General features: G+C 39.7%; 1 protein-coding gene across 1 annotated transcript in view; it reads right to left on the minus strand.

The window, feature by feature from the left end:
• ADCY5 (adenylate cyclase 5) overlaps positions 1 to 16,132 on the minus strand; it is a 222,341-nt gene that overhangs the window by 87,352 nt on the left and 118,857 nt on the right. The window contains exons 2-3 of the mRNA XM_085311019.1: positions 7,114 to 7,263; positions 1,924 to 2,045 (exon numbers count right to left, since the gene is read on the minus strand). Coding sequence (XP_085167145.1) covers positions 1,924 to 2,045; positions 7,114 to 7,263 — 272 coding nt within the window. The remainder of the gene's footprint in view (positions 1 to 1,923; positions 2,046 to 7,113; positions 7,264 to 16,132) is intronic.

A 16,132-nucleotide genomic window follows, 5' to 3' on the forward strand; every position in this document is an offset into this window, starting at 1 on the left:
TTTTTTTAACATAACTTCTGATATCTCCAACTCCTTTAACCAGCCATCAGCTTCAGGTTACTTTTATTTCATCATAACTATTCTCTCAGCCCCCTTTAAATATATTCATTTGTCAAACTTATTATCATTTGTTTAGYGATACAGTCAAAACTTTGCTTTCAAATAAGCATCACTCTGCAATCACCTTTACTAAGATTTGACTGTACTACACATCTTTCAAGCCTGCAAATAATGAAATATAGAAACTGGTCTGGAAGAACACAATACCATACTGATTAGTCTCATGTCATATCCAGCCACTTGCACTCTATCTGAATGTCAAGCTGGCCTTTGGGTACCAGAGAAAAGTAATTACTCTGTTAGGAAAACTCACAAACACTATCTATCACTAAAAGTTTACAAACCTTGAGCAAGCTCAGTGCCTTTAAGGAAGAGAAGGATATAAAGACAGAAAATATCATCTAGTCCACTGTTGCACATACTCTGCTGAAGGCATCACTGAAGGGTTCTTCTCAGCTGCCAGAACAGTCACCTTCATCACCATACACATATTTATTTTTCACCACAGAATGATTATAGTCTTTTATAGCTGACATTTTTGTCTTCCATATTGCTAGTGGCTTTGTATCTAGTAGTCTACCAGACTACTCAGTCAAAACCCATGGAGGGCAGAACTGAAGTCCACCCAAGTCAGCACATAGGCTTGCCCTGATTTCAGTGAATTTGGTATCAGACTACATTCAAGAGAGAGCAATTCCTCCCACTTTTCTGCTTGTGCATTACTTCTCCCTTCCACCTTCAAAGCTAAGGAAATGTCACCTTGTCACAGTCTTTAAATGCTTCAGAATTATAAGTGAGTCTTAAGTGCATTTCACTGTATCATCTAATGGAGCTTATGTGGGGTGCAGTATATTAGAGATGTAACAAATCCACTTCTTGAAACTATCTTTTGAGCACCAATAGCAGAAAACATAAAATCACCAACATACTCAAAGCTACGTAAGGGAGAAAGCTACACAAGCAATTTACAGGAAAACATCTTGTTTGAAGTGGATGTGGAGAGGGGAAATGAGGGAAACTCTCTATCCCTAGTCCCTCTTCCTCAGCAGAACCATTTATAGACATACAGAGCCATTAAATAGTGTCAGGACTTAGCTTACTAGAAATAAAAGTTATCCTAAGGAGGTCAGGTTCTGCAGTAGAAGTAGATGGCATCAATWTTAAATAAAACTTTACTTTGTAATRGCAGCATACAAGCAACTGAAGTACTGCTTCTTTTTCCCTTTCCTGGGAAGCAGATAGTGGAAACGTCAGGGGAACAAGGACATTCAGAGCCTCACGGGGTTGGACCACAACACAGAGCGTGTTCGATCTTGCACCACTTGCCAGAGATTTGACACCCAATTTTTCTGCTCTTCCCAAGCAGGCCAAGGAGCCACAAAGCACTGGGTGGCTGACTGCTCCTTGAGCAGGGGCTGAGAGCTGCCTCTAGCTCATCGACTGCTTGCAATTCAAAACTGGCAGAGACTATTCAAAGTCATTTTAACATCAGTTGGACCCTGCAGCTCATCAGAAGRACAAGCACCAACAATTTCCCTCATCAGAAGAGTGCTTGTAACTCTCAGGGAATAACTAAACCTCAGTCTAACCTAAAGGACAAAAATTAAGACCTAAGAAAAAGATTTAAAACCTAAGGAAAGAGAGAAACTTGCTTCTCAGAGGAAGATGTTGCAGACACGGGGTAATCCTCCTCCTGTCCTACAAGCAAACTTTTGAAAGTCAACTGGTGACGCTTCCAAGATTTTACTCTTACTGTGGATCATGTGTTGCTGCCATCTTCCTCCTTCGGTGTTAAGAGCCCAGCACTGGGAAGGTCCCTTCGCCCCCGCCCCCGGCGGCTGGGAGGCCGGCTGTTGTTCTTACCTGACATTGTCATGCTTCTGGATGTAGATCTTATGAAACATCATATCTTCCTGCTTGGCATTAATGTCAGCTTTCATCTCCATGGCAACATGTCGAGGGAGTACAGAGAGCAGGAGACGCTCCTGTGGAGTCAGACAGATGAACCAATTAAAACACCTGCTGCCTGCTTAACAAACATACTTGCTCCTTACTGGGGAGGAATGAAGTCATCAGTTGGGTGACTGATGGATACAACCAAGTAAAATGGTCGCCATAAACCCAGCAGCCGGTTCCCCCGTCAAGGCATGTGGGCTGCTGCCTCAATCCCCAGATAAGAATTCACTTATTTTAGAGGGAAAATTACTACTTTTCATCCCCGCTGCCCTGGGCTTGTGATTCATGGCTGCTAATATTTGCAAATGAAGGCATCATGCAACCCCAAATGTGCACATGCACATTCCTGAAAGGACCCTGCTAAATGATACTGTCTCATCTTACACACAGCATCTCTTCAAGCACCACGAGCTTCTCTTCGTGTAACGCTAGGGCCCTGACACCTAACACCCTTGGGCACCATTTAAAATTCCTTCCTTTCCCAGCTAACCATCTAAGAAAATTCCTCCAACAGGCACAAACCTGTTCCCAGCAGCTGAAAAGTCAATAGGAACACCCCAATAAAACCAGCATGAAAATTTAGCCCAAGTAGACAATGTAGTATTSTATTTCCATGCTTAAAAGTGCCATCAGGGCCTAACTGCATAAAGCCCTGTAAGCCTACCCACTCACCTACAAGAGTATTTCCAATAAGCACCTTCTGTCATTAACAATTCACAGCTCTCCACCCTCACTTGGAACAACTAAATTGCACCTTTATTTACTGATAATAGCTTTAGTGTGTCTTTCATAACATTATTCTGTAAGCTGCTCTGTATATAGTTTTGTATGCTGGGCAAAAATTAGTTACATGACAAAATGATGACTTTCTGATAATTTCCCTAAAAATTCACACAAAAGCCTGTGCTCATTATTATTCTGGATTTGGTGGCAATTTCATGTAAAAAGTAAAGAATTTAAATCTGCAGGTAATATGCACCCCAGGGATACGTTGCTGTATTTCAGGAATTACATCTGATAAATTCTATCCAGATCCTTCATTCCCTTTATTTTACTCCCACCCATACCTTTCTCAATCCAAACTAAGTTTTTGCTACAGCTGAAGATGGTTGGGAGTATCTCTTTTTGGACCAGTCCACATGTAATCCAACCTGCAAGCCAAAAACAGTGCTCTGGAAGAGGTGAAGAATCCCAAGAGTTTCTATGTTTCACTCATCTTTATAATTTTCCTTCCCCTGCAGCGACCAGAGGGAAGAAAAGGGCCTTTCTTCATGAGGACACAGACACAATATGGTATAAATGAAGGTCCCCAACCTTATCTAACAGCTCATTAATTCTCAACAGCACAGGGAACACCAGGGCTCAGACTGCCATCCTGACTCAGAGGGGTCAGCGTTCTTCTACTAATTACGTCACTACATCTCTTGCCCATACTTCAATTATAAACACATTCCTGGTTTATAATTCCTACTTTTGACTGAGAGATTCCCAATTATTTCTTCTTTTAAGGGGCTGGAGAAGCTTTGGGGGAACCACAGGGAAATGAATTCACTGAAAATTCATCTCAGCATATACTGAGACATTTTATATTCTGCAACACTGTCCAGTATTTACCTTTTTCTTCCATCTCGTGTCTTAAAGAGACTGATTCTTGCCTCCAGCCCCTGAAGAGGTAGTAGTAACACAGAAAAAGATGTGTTGGGGGGATTTTTATATCCTGAAGTCAAATATGCAGCTGTCCTGACAAGATGCATGTTTTTAAAATACTATCGCATCCACTAGCACACTGCCTGTGCTATAGCACTTATATGCCCAACTTAAAAAAAAAAAAAGTATATGAATCATGCACACATCCTCATGCTTCCTACTCATGTATTTCTTGAGCACAAAAGCACAACACATTTTGCAGGTTTACCACCATAACTAGTGTACACATTGCTGTCATTTGCATATTATAATAAGCATCCTCAAATGTGTGAAAGCTGCTATTTTTCTTGTGATTTTACTCATCCTTTAAAATAACTCAGAGCTCAGTGGAAGGTTCAGGGGCACCCACAGGTTTGGAATATTCCCTGTAGGCACATTAGAGTGGAAGGATGTTTTTATTTTTTTTTTTACTCATGAGAGAGGGACACGTTCAGGGAACTGAGATTCTCTTACTAATACTCCAGCTGACTGTCAGATAGACTTACGGATAATTTTTGCTTATGGACCTCCACCCTTGCTCTTCCTGACATAATAGGCACTTGCCAGATTAAATCTACCAATACTTTCAAGACATTTGAGATCTTCAGGATTAACTAACACAGCCCAAAAATGCCAGCAACTCAGTGAGTAAGATAAACTTCGTGAAGTGAAAAAAAATGCATGCAACAGTAATGTCCCTTTATGCAACATCTAATGAGGAAGTTGAGCTGTATTACAGACTTGGACATAATCTTCGCTCTGTTTGTTAAGAGCGATATGATCACTAAAAATAACCTCTGTATCTAACAGGAGAAAGTAGTAACATGTACATTAGTGGAGCACAAGCAAAACCAAGAAAAACTTTAAAGTAACCAAATCCTCCTCTGTTCTATTTCAAATACAGCACAGAAATTGAAGTCTCCACCAGAGTACAATTTTCATTTTGCTATAATAATCAGAAAGTAAAGCAGCCCTCACTGTAAAATCACTTATTATGCACAAGTGAGGTAACTGGGACTGCTGTTTTACAAGTATAACAAGGCAGCAGTCTGACCTGATAAGAAAAGAAAGAGCAAATTCATATATAATTCTCACTTTTAAATAAGATGCAGCTATAGACCCACTGAATTATACATTAAACAAATGCATATCTAGGAGCAATAGTCTCTAGAATAGGCACAGATGAAAGATTACAATATAGCTCTACTCCATTTACATATGGGTGTGTAGATATGTGTATATGTGGGTGTATATATAAAACACATCCTTACAATGACTCCTTACTAGATAGGAATTTTAACTATTAACGTCCAAGATGATGTCAAAACACTAAAAAATATTTAATATCTTTTAATATCTTTTGATGATCTGTTTGACCTCAGGGTTAATAACACTTATTTTGCACTAAGAGTTAAATGATGCAGAGATGAAAAAGAGAAAATAACCTTTCCTAGACAAAATATAAGCTCTGCAAGAAATAAAACAATGTAGTCTCAACCACCAATTCCTGACCCAAACCTACTGCAAAAATCTGCTCACTGCAGATTGTTTTGAGTATCTATTTTTTCATTCACCACTATTTTATTCTAGGTGAGCAACTGTAATTCCTGTTATGACTCTGCCCTTCACTAGAAGTCTTTGTTCTGGGATGCACATGCTGGATTTCCACTTACTTTCTTGCTGATTTTAGTGCTGGCAGAAGTTTAATATAGGAAAATATACACTCCTTTGACTTAGATAATCTGAGCCTTTAACAGAGAACAGCACACAGGAGCACAGTCAAACACTGATAGCAGTTTTGGGCTGCACAGTTCTTCCATCCATGCCTATCTGGACACTGGCTCACCCAAATGCAAGCAGAGCTACTGTTACTTGTGTCTGCTGTCACCTCAAGATTATCTCAATGCATTATGCATAGGGATGCATCTTAACTGAACCTGGAAATCAATGTTAGTGCAGGCTGCAGCAGCAAATAATCTCGTTAGGAGGCCCCAGCTGCCAGGATCCACAGTTACTGAGGGAAGTTCTGCAGGATATTTTTAGCGACTGGCTTTGACCCATGTTTTTCTAATGTCCTGGCTTTCTCCTGCAGGGTATAATACCCCTCTGGGGAGGGGTAGAAGGCATAAAACTATGGCATTTTTCAGAGCGTTTTTATGAGATACTTCTAGAAGCTCCTAAATACAGTATAACAGAAACATTTGAGACATACTGCAAAAGATGTCTCTCAGCAGGGAAGACAGTACTGTAATCAATARGTAAAATAGGGTAGTCTCTTGGCTCAGTCTTTTCTTCCATTTCAAGGTATGGAAGGAGGAACAGCTGCTTGTTTAATCTTTCTGAGAAGGTATTTGTTACAGAAGAAAAAGAAGCCTTAAGTTTGAATCTATTTTTATATAAATATAGGTATTATCAAAATAAAGTAGGTGTAGATATTAACAGTATGGGTTAAACAGCAAGCTTATTGGCTAGAAGCACCTCATAAAAAACTCCTACAAGCAAGACTATAGATGCAAGTGGGCTGAGACATGAGTGAAAATTAACCTGTGTTGCCACAGAGATGCAAAGACATCAAATTTCATTCATTCCCCTGACCTCTTCCCCAAACCCACAACCAAGCTCTAAGATACCTCTCAAGGGAGGAATGGAAGCCTCATTTCATGATTCGTTTCAGATTGGACTGGACAGAGAATTATCAAGGTGGTCCAAAAGATCCTTCATTTCTAATCATGAGAGCACAAAAGATTCATTGCAACAGAACCCATGAATGAATTAGGAGAGCAGATATGTTCAGTATCCTTGATAACAAGTCTAAATAGCGGCAGCAAAAGGTCTTTTTGTAGCAAACAAAAAAAGAAGCAGGCGATGAATCTTACTTTCCAAACAAATACCTGAGGTATATATGGTATATGATGGTGTGCAGCCAGTAGGAGTCTTTGGGGAAGGCATATGGAGGACCCTCTTTGGAGGCAGCAAGGGACCATGTATTCTGTGGGCCTCTTCAACATCCAAAACCTGCCTTGCAGCTACCAACTGGCAGTGGCTTTGCTCAAGACCATTTCACACTTTGCTCTCACAAAAAAGAGCCAATCTGAAACCTGTGTGTTGCATCTACCTTCAAAACATGGCTTCCATGGTGCAAATGCAGACTCCTTGCATACTGTGTAATTTTCATCCACAGAGTACAGACCACATTTGTTGATATCTGCAGACAAGTCTATCAGGGTACTGGGGAAGAATTACTGCCCCAACTTCTTTCCAACCTCTAAAAATTCTGCCCACTCCTGCCAGCCTGCCTTTGCTTAGGTCTGTCAACAAGTAATAGGCCAGCAAATTCAATTCCACAGGGCTAATTTGCAAGCTAATTCTACTTTAGCAGTTTCATTTTTAATTTCCCATTGTTGCTCTTACCTGCTGCTGGTTTTCCCTCTGAGAATGCAACCTGGCTTGTATGCATTCCCTGGTCTCCTGGAAAGCTTGCCTTTGGGACACCTCTGCTGGGTAGTGGGTACACACGCCTACAATGTTTGTACAGGAGAAGATGAGAACATTGGAGACCAGCTGCAACAAAAGAAAAAAAAAAGAGAGAAAAATATTTGATTACACTTTGGAAATCTGCCATCAATAACAGAAGGACCAGCCAGAACTCGGTCCGTTCCATGACTCCTTAATTCAAGCCACAGTTAAACTTCAAGCTCTTAATTCCAGTGTATTTTACTTCTCTAGTCTTTAGAATATAAAACTTCCATATATAGCCTCAAACATATATGTTTTAAACACTGTGTATTACTTCATCAGTAAAAYATATAACTCTACTAGTATTACTACTGGTAGATCTTGTCTATGGCAATCCAGCATCTTGGAACTACTACAACACAAAAATCTTTTAAAAAAATGCATAGTTACACACTGTTTAGTCAGCTAAGAACTGTGCAGACAGATCTGATAGAAGAGTACAAATATTTCTATGCTTGTATATGTACATATCTGACACGAAAATATGTCAAAGATACATTAAAACTATTATTGCAGAGACAGTGCTTAAAATATTGAAGGGAATATGTTAGTATTTATGGTTTTTAGGTACAACTGAAATCCATTTTTTGTCTTGTTACAACTCAAAAATTTATTTTACTAGATAAACATACTGCATCTCTCCCCTTTTTGACTACAGAAAGAGGTGGTAAGTCTGAAGCATATTCAGACTGGACAAGTACATGGGAAAAGTTATATCGCTCTACTACTTCCACATGGATTATGTTTAATAAAGCAGTCACATATCTTTTGCTGAAAACCAGGTTTTGTTTTTTTACTTTTTTTAGTAAAAAAGAAAAAAAAAGTCCCTTGCTAGAATTTAGCTTCAAGCAAAATGTTCAGAACTACTTCTAATGGTTTCATATAAACATTTTGCTTGACAGAGGTCAAAATACAACTTACTGAGAGCTGCACAAGCTGTATTGCATCTCCCTTTGAGAACAGACTTTGAAACACCTCCCATTTCTTCCAGGGGAAAAGAATGTCAGACTTGCAACACTCTCATAAATAGGGATCTTGGGGCTATTGTCCAATGAATCCAAATACACACTTCACCTCTGGAACTTTTTTTTACTGTAGAGAAAAAAGATAATTTCCAGACTAGTCCACCCTGTGAAAATACAGGGCTGGACTCTAAAGGCAGCATGAGCGTAGGGCATCCGTCGAGCCCTGAACCCTGCAGGGCTTGCTCAGGACTCCTCAAATCAGCTTCTTCACTGCCATTTCACTAGAGGAGAGAAGAGCGAGGAGCCATCCGCACGGTGAACACAAGCGTGCAGCCGYGCGGTGACAATCTCCCTGCAGCAACCCCACAGGGATCACTCCAGCACTTCTACTCCATCCATGTGCTAAGCACAGCAACAATTATTTCATTAACAAGCCTGCCCTGAAACCGAATTTAGGCAGAAAATCTCATCTTTCAGTTCAAAATAAGCGATACCTTGTAACTGCGGACAGCCGAGGTACTTCAGCCTCTCTGCAGATGGCTGCCAGTAGATGGCAACACTCCAGCTCATGAAGCTCCTCTATTGCAAGTGCTTCATTTTGGGCTACTCTCTTACCTCCTCCCCATATGGATACTACTAAAATGCAATAACCCATCAGTTGTGGCTAGCCAGCAGTGATTATCAGCACTACCATTTATATGCATCTGCACATAACTAGTTTCCAAAGAGGAAACCACTACTCATCCCTGACAGATTGTTCCCTCTCTCCAAAGAGTCCACACACTGAAAAGAGACAGGGCTATCTAAGGAGCAGTTCACACACAAACTTGCAATAAGCCCTGCTCCTAAACTCCCCTTGAAATTATTTTCTCTCTCAGCTCTTTATAAGGCTGGCCRGATCCGGATACGTCCAAGGTCCTCCGTCTCTCCTCCAAGCTAATCACACAGCAGCCAACTCCCACCCACGTCCTGCCTGGTTACCCTAACACAGTGCTGAAACCAATGGGCTTTTGATGGTATTTCTTGTTGATAATGAGGAAAAATGTGGATTTAAAGGGATTTTTAATTCTTTAAAAATCCTCCCCACAAATTAATAGAAAACATATTAGTGCTCATTATCATCTAGGAGGAAGCTTAAATAGGGAGTACAAGTAGGGCTTTCCTAGGAGTTACTGTGATTCCTGCTTYATGGCTGCATTGATTGCGACCGATGGCCTGTGAATAACACTCCTATAAGTACAATATGATTATTACAAGCTCAAAGGGGTTAACACTAAATAACATCATCTGCAGGGCCTCTACTCAGCCCTAGAGAGGCCTCATCTCGAGTACTGCGTCCAGTTCTGGGTTCCCCAGGACAAGAGAGACATGGAGCTGCTGGAGAGAGTCCAGCATAGGGCTACAAACATGATCAGAGGGCTGGAGCACCTGCCCTACGAGGGGCGGCTGCGAGAGCTGGGCCTCTTCAGCCTGGGGAAGAGAAGACTGAGGGGGGGGATCTTATCAATGTGTACAAGTACCTGAAGGGAGGGTGTCARGGGGACGGGGACAAACTCCTTTCAGTTGTCCCATGTGACAGGACAAGAGGCAACGGGCAGAAACTGAAGCACAGGAAGGTCCGTCTGACCGTGAGGGGGRATTTCTTCCCTGTGAGAGTGACGGAGCACTGGAACAGGTTGCCCAGAGAGGTTGTGGAGTCTCCTTCTCTGGAGATCTTCAAGGCCTGCCTGGATGCAACCCTGTCTACCATGCTCTAGGTGACCCTGCTAAGCAGGGAGGTTGGACTAGGTGATCTCCAGAGGTCCCTTCCAACCTTACTGATTCCTATGATTCTATGATTGCAGCAAGACACCAAATCCTCTCTATTGGAGCTATTCAGTTGCACAATAAGTAGAAAATTTGTCAGTACACAGAAAACAGCATAAGCACGCACCATATATCTGAAATGGATAAAGATGAGAATACAGATGATTTTCAGGAAACATTCAGTTTTCTTTCTTAATCCCAAGATACTGAGACTTCATTTCACTTATAGTTAACAGTGCAAATCCAAAACAAACTCCCCAAAACAGTGACTTGAATTGTATCTCTTGCACCAAGAACAAGAGACAAGATATGGGTTAGAGCCATCTAACCAAGGCAACACACCAGGACTTAAATGAGCAGTAGAGAGGAACACCTCAGTTCTGAAAATATGCTCTTACACAGGCGTATCTCAGTGCCAACAGAAAGTGCCCCCAGTGAGACCCCTGAAGACACCATTTTTATGATGTTGCCTTAAATAGCCAAATTGTACAGTCCCAGGCATGTGATTCCTCTAGATATCAACAYTGTCAAGTCAGAGCACAAAAAAGCATTATCAAACTTGATACTATTGACAGTGCTTGTGGAACTCAAAGAAATTCAGTTTTTGAGCACTGACGTGATTTTACACAAACACAAGCAGCTTTACAGACTGATTTACAAGACAGACTCAGATGACCATGCTTCATGAGGTAGAAAAAAATTGCACAGCAATGTAATTTTTAAGTAGCAAGGGACAGACATCTGCATTCATTCCATTAAACGGAAGCGCTTTGAATTTGCAGCATGGCATAATTGTGACATCCTGAAGTATAAGGGGTTAAATTACAGTGTAGTGCTGAGAGCATCGAAGAGCTGCAGATCTGAAGCTCAAGCTCCTACTATTTGCAGCAACACTTGTTATTTAAGTAACACCATTTTGTTCAATATCAGTTCACAATCATCTTCTTCACAGGTAGTTAAAAATAAATTAAGGCAAAAAAAAGAATCAAAGATTTCTAATCTCATTAATTTTTTTCACAGCGTCTGTCTTAATAAAATAAATGTGTTCTGTTTGCCAAATGGCACTACTTGCTTATCAGCTTCCTTGCCATTTTGCTATGGTAACGAGCTTCAATCCCAGGAGGAAAGAGATGATGTAGATATTAAAAAACTCATTCCCTAAGCTCCATGGCCTGAAAAGCAAAAACATATTATGGCAACTATTTCGGACAAACTGTGTTTGAAGAGCTGTTCAAGGCAATGGGAAAATACAGTTGTTTATTCTGGAGCTGATTTCCTTCTCCTCTGCCTATCTAGAGATTTAGACCAAGAAGATTTCTGCCCTTCTGATTTTGGAAAATAATAGCTTATAAAAGACTCTTTCACTTACATTTTACTCCTAGATAAATTACTAAACCAGCCTGCAGCATTGTCAGATTTGAGTATTTCACAAACTAATGTGTCTATTCTTGAAGAATAGGTAGTGGAGAAATGTTACTATCCTGACTTCACTGAGACAGAGCTCCTCAAAGGTAATTTCAGTACCTAAAAGAAAAGCTACATACTGTTAAGAGTTTTTCAGAACTCCCAGAGACTTATTAATTCCCCTGAAATAATAGATCRCTCGCTCTCAAACAGCAGAGCAAATTAAGCAGTAGCTAGTCACTTTGATTTTATCTCACTAGCAGAACACAGTAATGATTTTGCTGAATCTCTTGCAGTAAACTGTTTTCAATTTTTTTCCCTTGGTGACTGAAGAAAAAAATGGAAACAGTTTAATTTCATGTGCTCTAGGAATTACGAAAAACAGTTATTACAAAATCAAAATCTCAGGCTAAATTTGGCCTGACACTCATTACAAAATTGATGTTTTTGGAGTTTCAGGGAAAGCTTAGGAGGAACCCTCATGTTTCAGTAATTCAGAGAAGAGCCTTCAGGAGCATCAAAAACAAAACAAAGCATCAGCTTGAATCAATATTGCCACTGTTCTCACTATTATGTTTCTATTCAATTATTCTTCAAACACCAGATGCTATTCAATATGTAATTAAGAAATAGCAACATGCTTAAGGAGGATAGTGTCAAGCAAATTTTTGTTAGTTCCTTACCTTTGCCAGAAGAAAAAAGCTGGCTACTAACATGGAAAAAATGAGCTATATTCCTATCAATATCACAGCTTACAATAACAATCACAGCTTTTAAACTGTTCTTCCCAAGTTGCTCTGCTTTGATAACTTCTCATGCAGAGGTTTGGGGTTATTTTTGTTCTGAGATCCAAGCACTATTCTCTGCTAGCTTTTAATACCACCAGGTAATATTTTATTTTTCAATTTATTTTTCATTAAAATCAAAATACCGTTGTGATGTTTTTATAAAGTCCCATTTTGAAAACAATCACATTTTAAGTTTTTTAGTGTGGGACAGTAAAACTGGCACAAGGAAAAGGAAAGCACATATATGGAGATTAAGAAACCATGCAAAACAATCTAGAGCAAACAACAAGTTACATGTCCCTTCTCTCCACAGTTTGACACTGCTCTGCCTCTGCTTTCCAGCTCTCGCAATACTCAACTGGTGGGAAATATTTTGTTAARCTAATTATCAGTGCAACAGGTAGGTTAAAAACAGATAAGACAACCAATTTTCTAGACTACATTTCATATTGGTTGTACAGTGAATTGACAAATTGGTCCAATTACTAACCGCAGGGGAAAACACTGAAATAAGTTTTACTTCTGGCAGTTCCTTTTTAACTGTAAAAATTTGTTATAAATTTTTTAATACTTGTCTGAAACACAATGTAAGAACAAAAAAAGAATGGACTACAACAACTTCATCTAAGATTGTTCCGTAGCACCTCTGTGAGAGATACTGAACTGGAAGCATGGATAAATTCTAAAGTTGCAAAAAATAAAAACCACAAACATTATGAAAAATGTTTTTGTTAAAAAGTGGAAAGTAAAGTACAGATGATGATGTTTTCTAAATGCTTCACCTGAGCAGCAATTAACCCTATATTGCCTCTTTATATACTACCATCTAATAAAAGAATTGAAGCAGCTAGAGAGCCAAAGGCAAAYTGAATATCAAAATGAAAGACAACATCCGCTAGTTCCAAGATCAAACTACTCACGTATATATTCTGTATATATAACAACRTATTTCATTTCCCAGAGTTAGAACTAGCACAGCAATAAGATAGGGAAAACTTGTAGATTATGTTAGAAGGATAATTAAAAAGTTAGCATCATATGGTCCTCTCCTAGCACTTGGCCAGTGAAGAACAAGATAAGATACGGTGCAAGAAGGAAAGTGCAAATTAGGAAATCAGGATTTTTTTTTCTTTTTTTTTTTTTTTATTAAATGTAACAAACACTTTTACTGAATACTTGAAGTAACAAAAACAAATATTAAATCAATACACAAGAATCTAAGAACAAATTTTCCGGAGTTTCTACRTGGGGCCTTCCCCCTCCATCCTGCTACCTCAGTGCAACAACCACTTGCTGGGTGTCTCGAGCAGAACAGAAAACTGATTATAACCACTGTCTTCCAAAGACTTCTGTAACCACAATTCACGAACATAAGAAGTGCTACTGAAGTCAGCTCTAGAAATTTAAACGTTTTACTAAGACATAGTATAATTTAACAATCACAAAAGTAGCAGAACTTATCAGATAGTGATGCTCTACATAGGCAGTAAATCACTTAATGTTGAGAACAAAAAAAATCTTTGCAGAAATACTTTGATGCTCTTTTTTGATATTTCTTCTGTTTGGGAAACCTGCCAGTAGCAAAAGCTGCCTACTTTAATCTTTTCAACTAAATTCTGTATTCGGCATAAAGTTACTTTGCAAGAATGAAGCATTGGTATTCAGGGTGAAAACTGTCACAGAAACCTCATGCCACTTATGAATATCTATGTTCAAGAATTCAAGTAAATAAAAACATTACACTGATGCTACCTATTCCTCATATTTCAGGGATCATCTCACCATCCAAACCCTGGTATATGCTGATCACTTAGATATGATGCCCTGTCCTCTCAGGGGAAARCTGAACAATAATTTTGCCTCACATAAATATTCTCTCTTCAGAAAAAAAAAATACTGATTCATCTTTTGAATATATAGCTGCCAATACAGACATAAYGTATTATCTCCCCCATCCAGAGCAAAAGATTAAGATTTTGACATTTCCTTACAGTTGTTTCAAATAGCATCAACATTTGTGTCACTTTCTTAATTTTACTGTAGTTACAAACCCTCCACACACTCTTTCTTACTGCTATTTTCATTGTTGTACAGAATACAGAAACATAAAGGACCATGGCTATGTTTTGCTATTATAGTTAAAAACTTTAAATCCAAATTTTATTAAAGAACGGAACATTACAAACACAGATGTATTTTTAAAAAACAGCTTCAGAGGAAACATTCCTACAGCAAACTGATAAATTTTACTTCCCCATAGACAGCTTTTTTTTTGTTTTTGTTTTTTAATTAAGTTTTCCGATGGGATTTCAGTGAGATCACGTTTTCTTTGGTTACTGAGTGATAAGGTGCAGAGGAGGAGAATATACTGTCCTGACAAAATCTTGGCGTAACCCCAGCTAAAAGAGGTATTTCTGTGTCTAAATTTTCCTGGAACYCTGTCACGATCCCAGCTCACTTCTCTCTAAGGGGGCACAGCCTGTTCTGGGAGGAAGTGCTGCCTTTTGCTAGGAATAAAATGATAGAGGAGGAAATTCCCAGGTCCTATTGTCCATCCTCCCGAATAGCTGTAGCAACCAAATTTCTAGGCATCTTCATGCTTTAAGTATTTTATGAACTACAAAACAGCCATGATTTCCATGCAGGGATCCTTGACAGCGACTCTGATGAAGTCCATGAGAAATCACTGGGTAGGAAGCTGCCACCCAAGGGCAAGGAGGTTGAGAGAGATTCAGCAGTGGCCCTCGAATGCAGCGGTGAGACCCTGAAACAGCCTAGTCCGCCTGTGCTTTCAGGAGTCTCCAGAATGCTCCTGAGGCTAGCGAGGGAGTCACAATCAATATCATTACAAGGACAAAGCTTCAGAAAGATGGTTGACTTGAATAATCTTCTGTATCATAATTCCTTCCCTATATTTCTTTTCTTCCAAACTAAAAAAAAAGTCAGTGGCAGAGAGGATGCGAGGGAAGGAAGAAAGCAAATGTCGAGTTTTTCTATTAGCTCTAGCTAAAATTAGGCCACTACACTGAAATGTACATGCAACGCCAATTAATATATGCCACCTTACTCATCAGGGAAATATATATGTTGACTTAGTCTACGATGSGATTAGGATTTTGTTTGGTTTGCTGTTCTGCCTTTGTTGGTGTTGTTTGGATCAGACTGTATCTGGCAGAGAGAATTTCAYGCAACATCTCAGCAGAAGAGACCTCTGCAGCCTGTCCGACAAGATCCCACAGTCACCTCTGCTGCTAKCTGCCCCCTCCATCTTCCTGGCAAGGGGCCCTGGCCCTTCTAAACAGTCTAACCGCTGCCAGCAAACACACTTTATTGAAGTAGTTCTGCCAAGCGTAGTTGCTTCCAACAGCTATGAGAAAAAATACCCACATTAAATAGGCAAAAACATGATGATCCGCACCCCTCCGCTCCCTGCGGTCACCGTGTGCCCTGGTCCTTAGTGTTTCTGGGAATATTTGTGGGAGCCCCGTACTCAAAGAGAGGCAGCGTATCGCCCCTTATCTCCCAGCCATTTAAGCATAGGCGTCACCTTCAGGTCACTGGGAAAACAAAAATGTTTATCTGGTTACATGGAAGTCTTATTTCTCTGGGAAAAAAAGAACATTCTCCAATTGCTCAGCAGGCAGAAATGACAGCCCTAAATATGGTCTGTGAGATAGAAAAATCATTATTTCCCAGGCATTTAGAGTGTGTATATTTTGTGGGGTGGTAAATTAGGTTGGTTTTGTGTGCATGTGTGGGAAGAAATACAAAACTGGAGAATGAGTGGAAGAGAGATGGATTTTTTTTGTTTTGTTTTTAAGTAAGACCTACTTTCCTCTTCAGTCGCTGGATTTCACATGAAGTTAGGGCAGCTCGCCCACAAGATCAGTCTTTTCTTTAAAACATATATTTTTAACACACAAAAATTAGCAAGCACGATCAGCAAAGTTT

The sequence above is a fragment of the Rhea americana genome, unplaced genomic scaffold, assembly GCF_003343005.1.
Source record: "Rhea americana isolate MKP2758 unplaced genomic scaffold, rheAme1 scaffold_33, whole genome shotgun sequence".
Lineage (NCBI taxonomy): Eukaryota > Metazoa > Chordata > Aves > Rheiformes > Rheidae > Rhea > Rhea americana.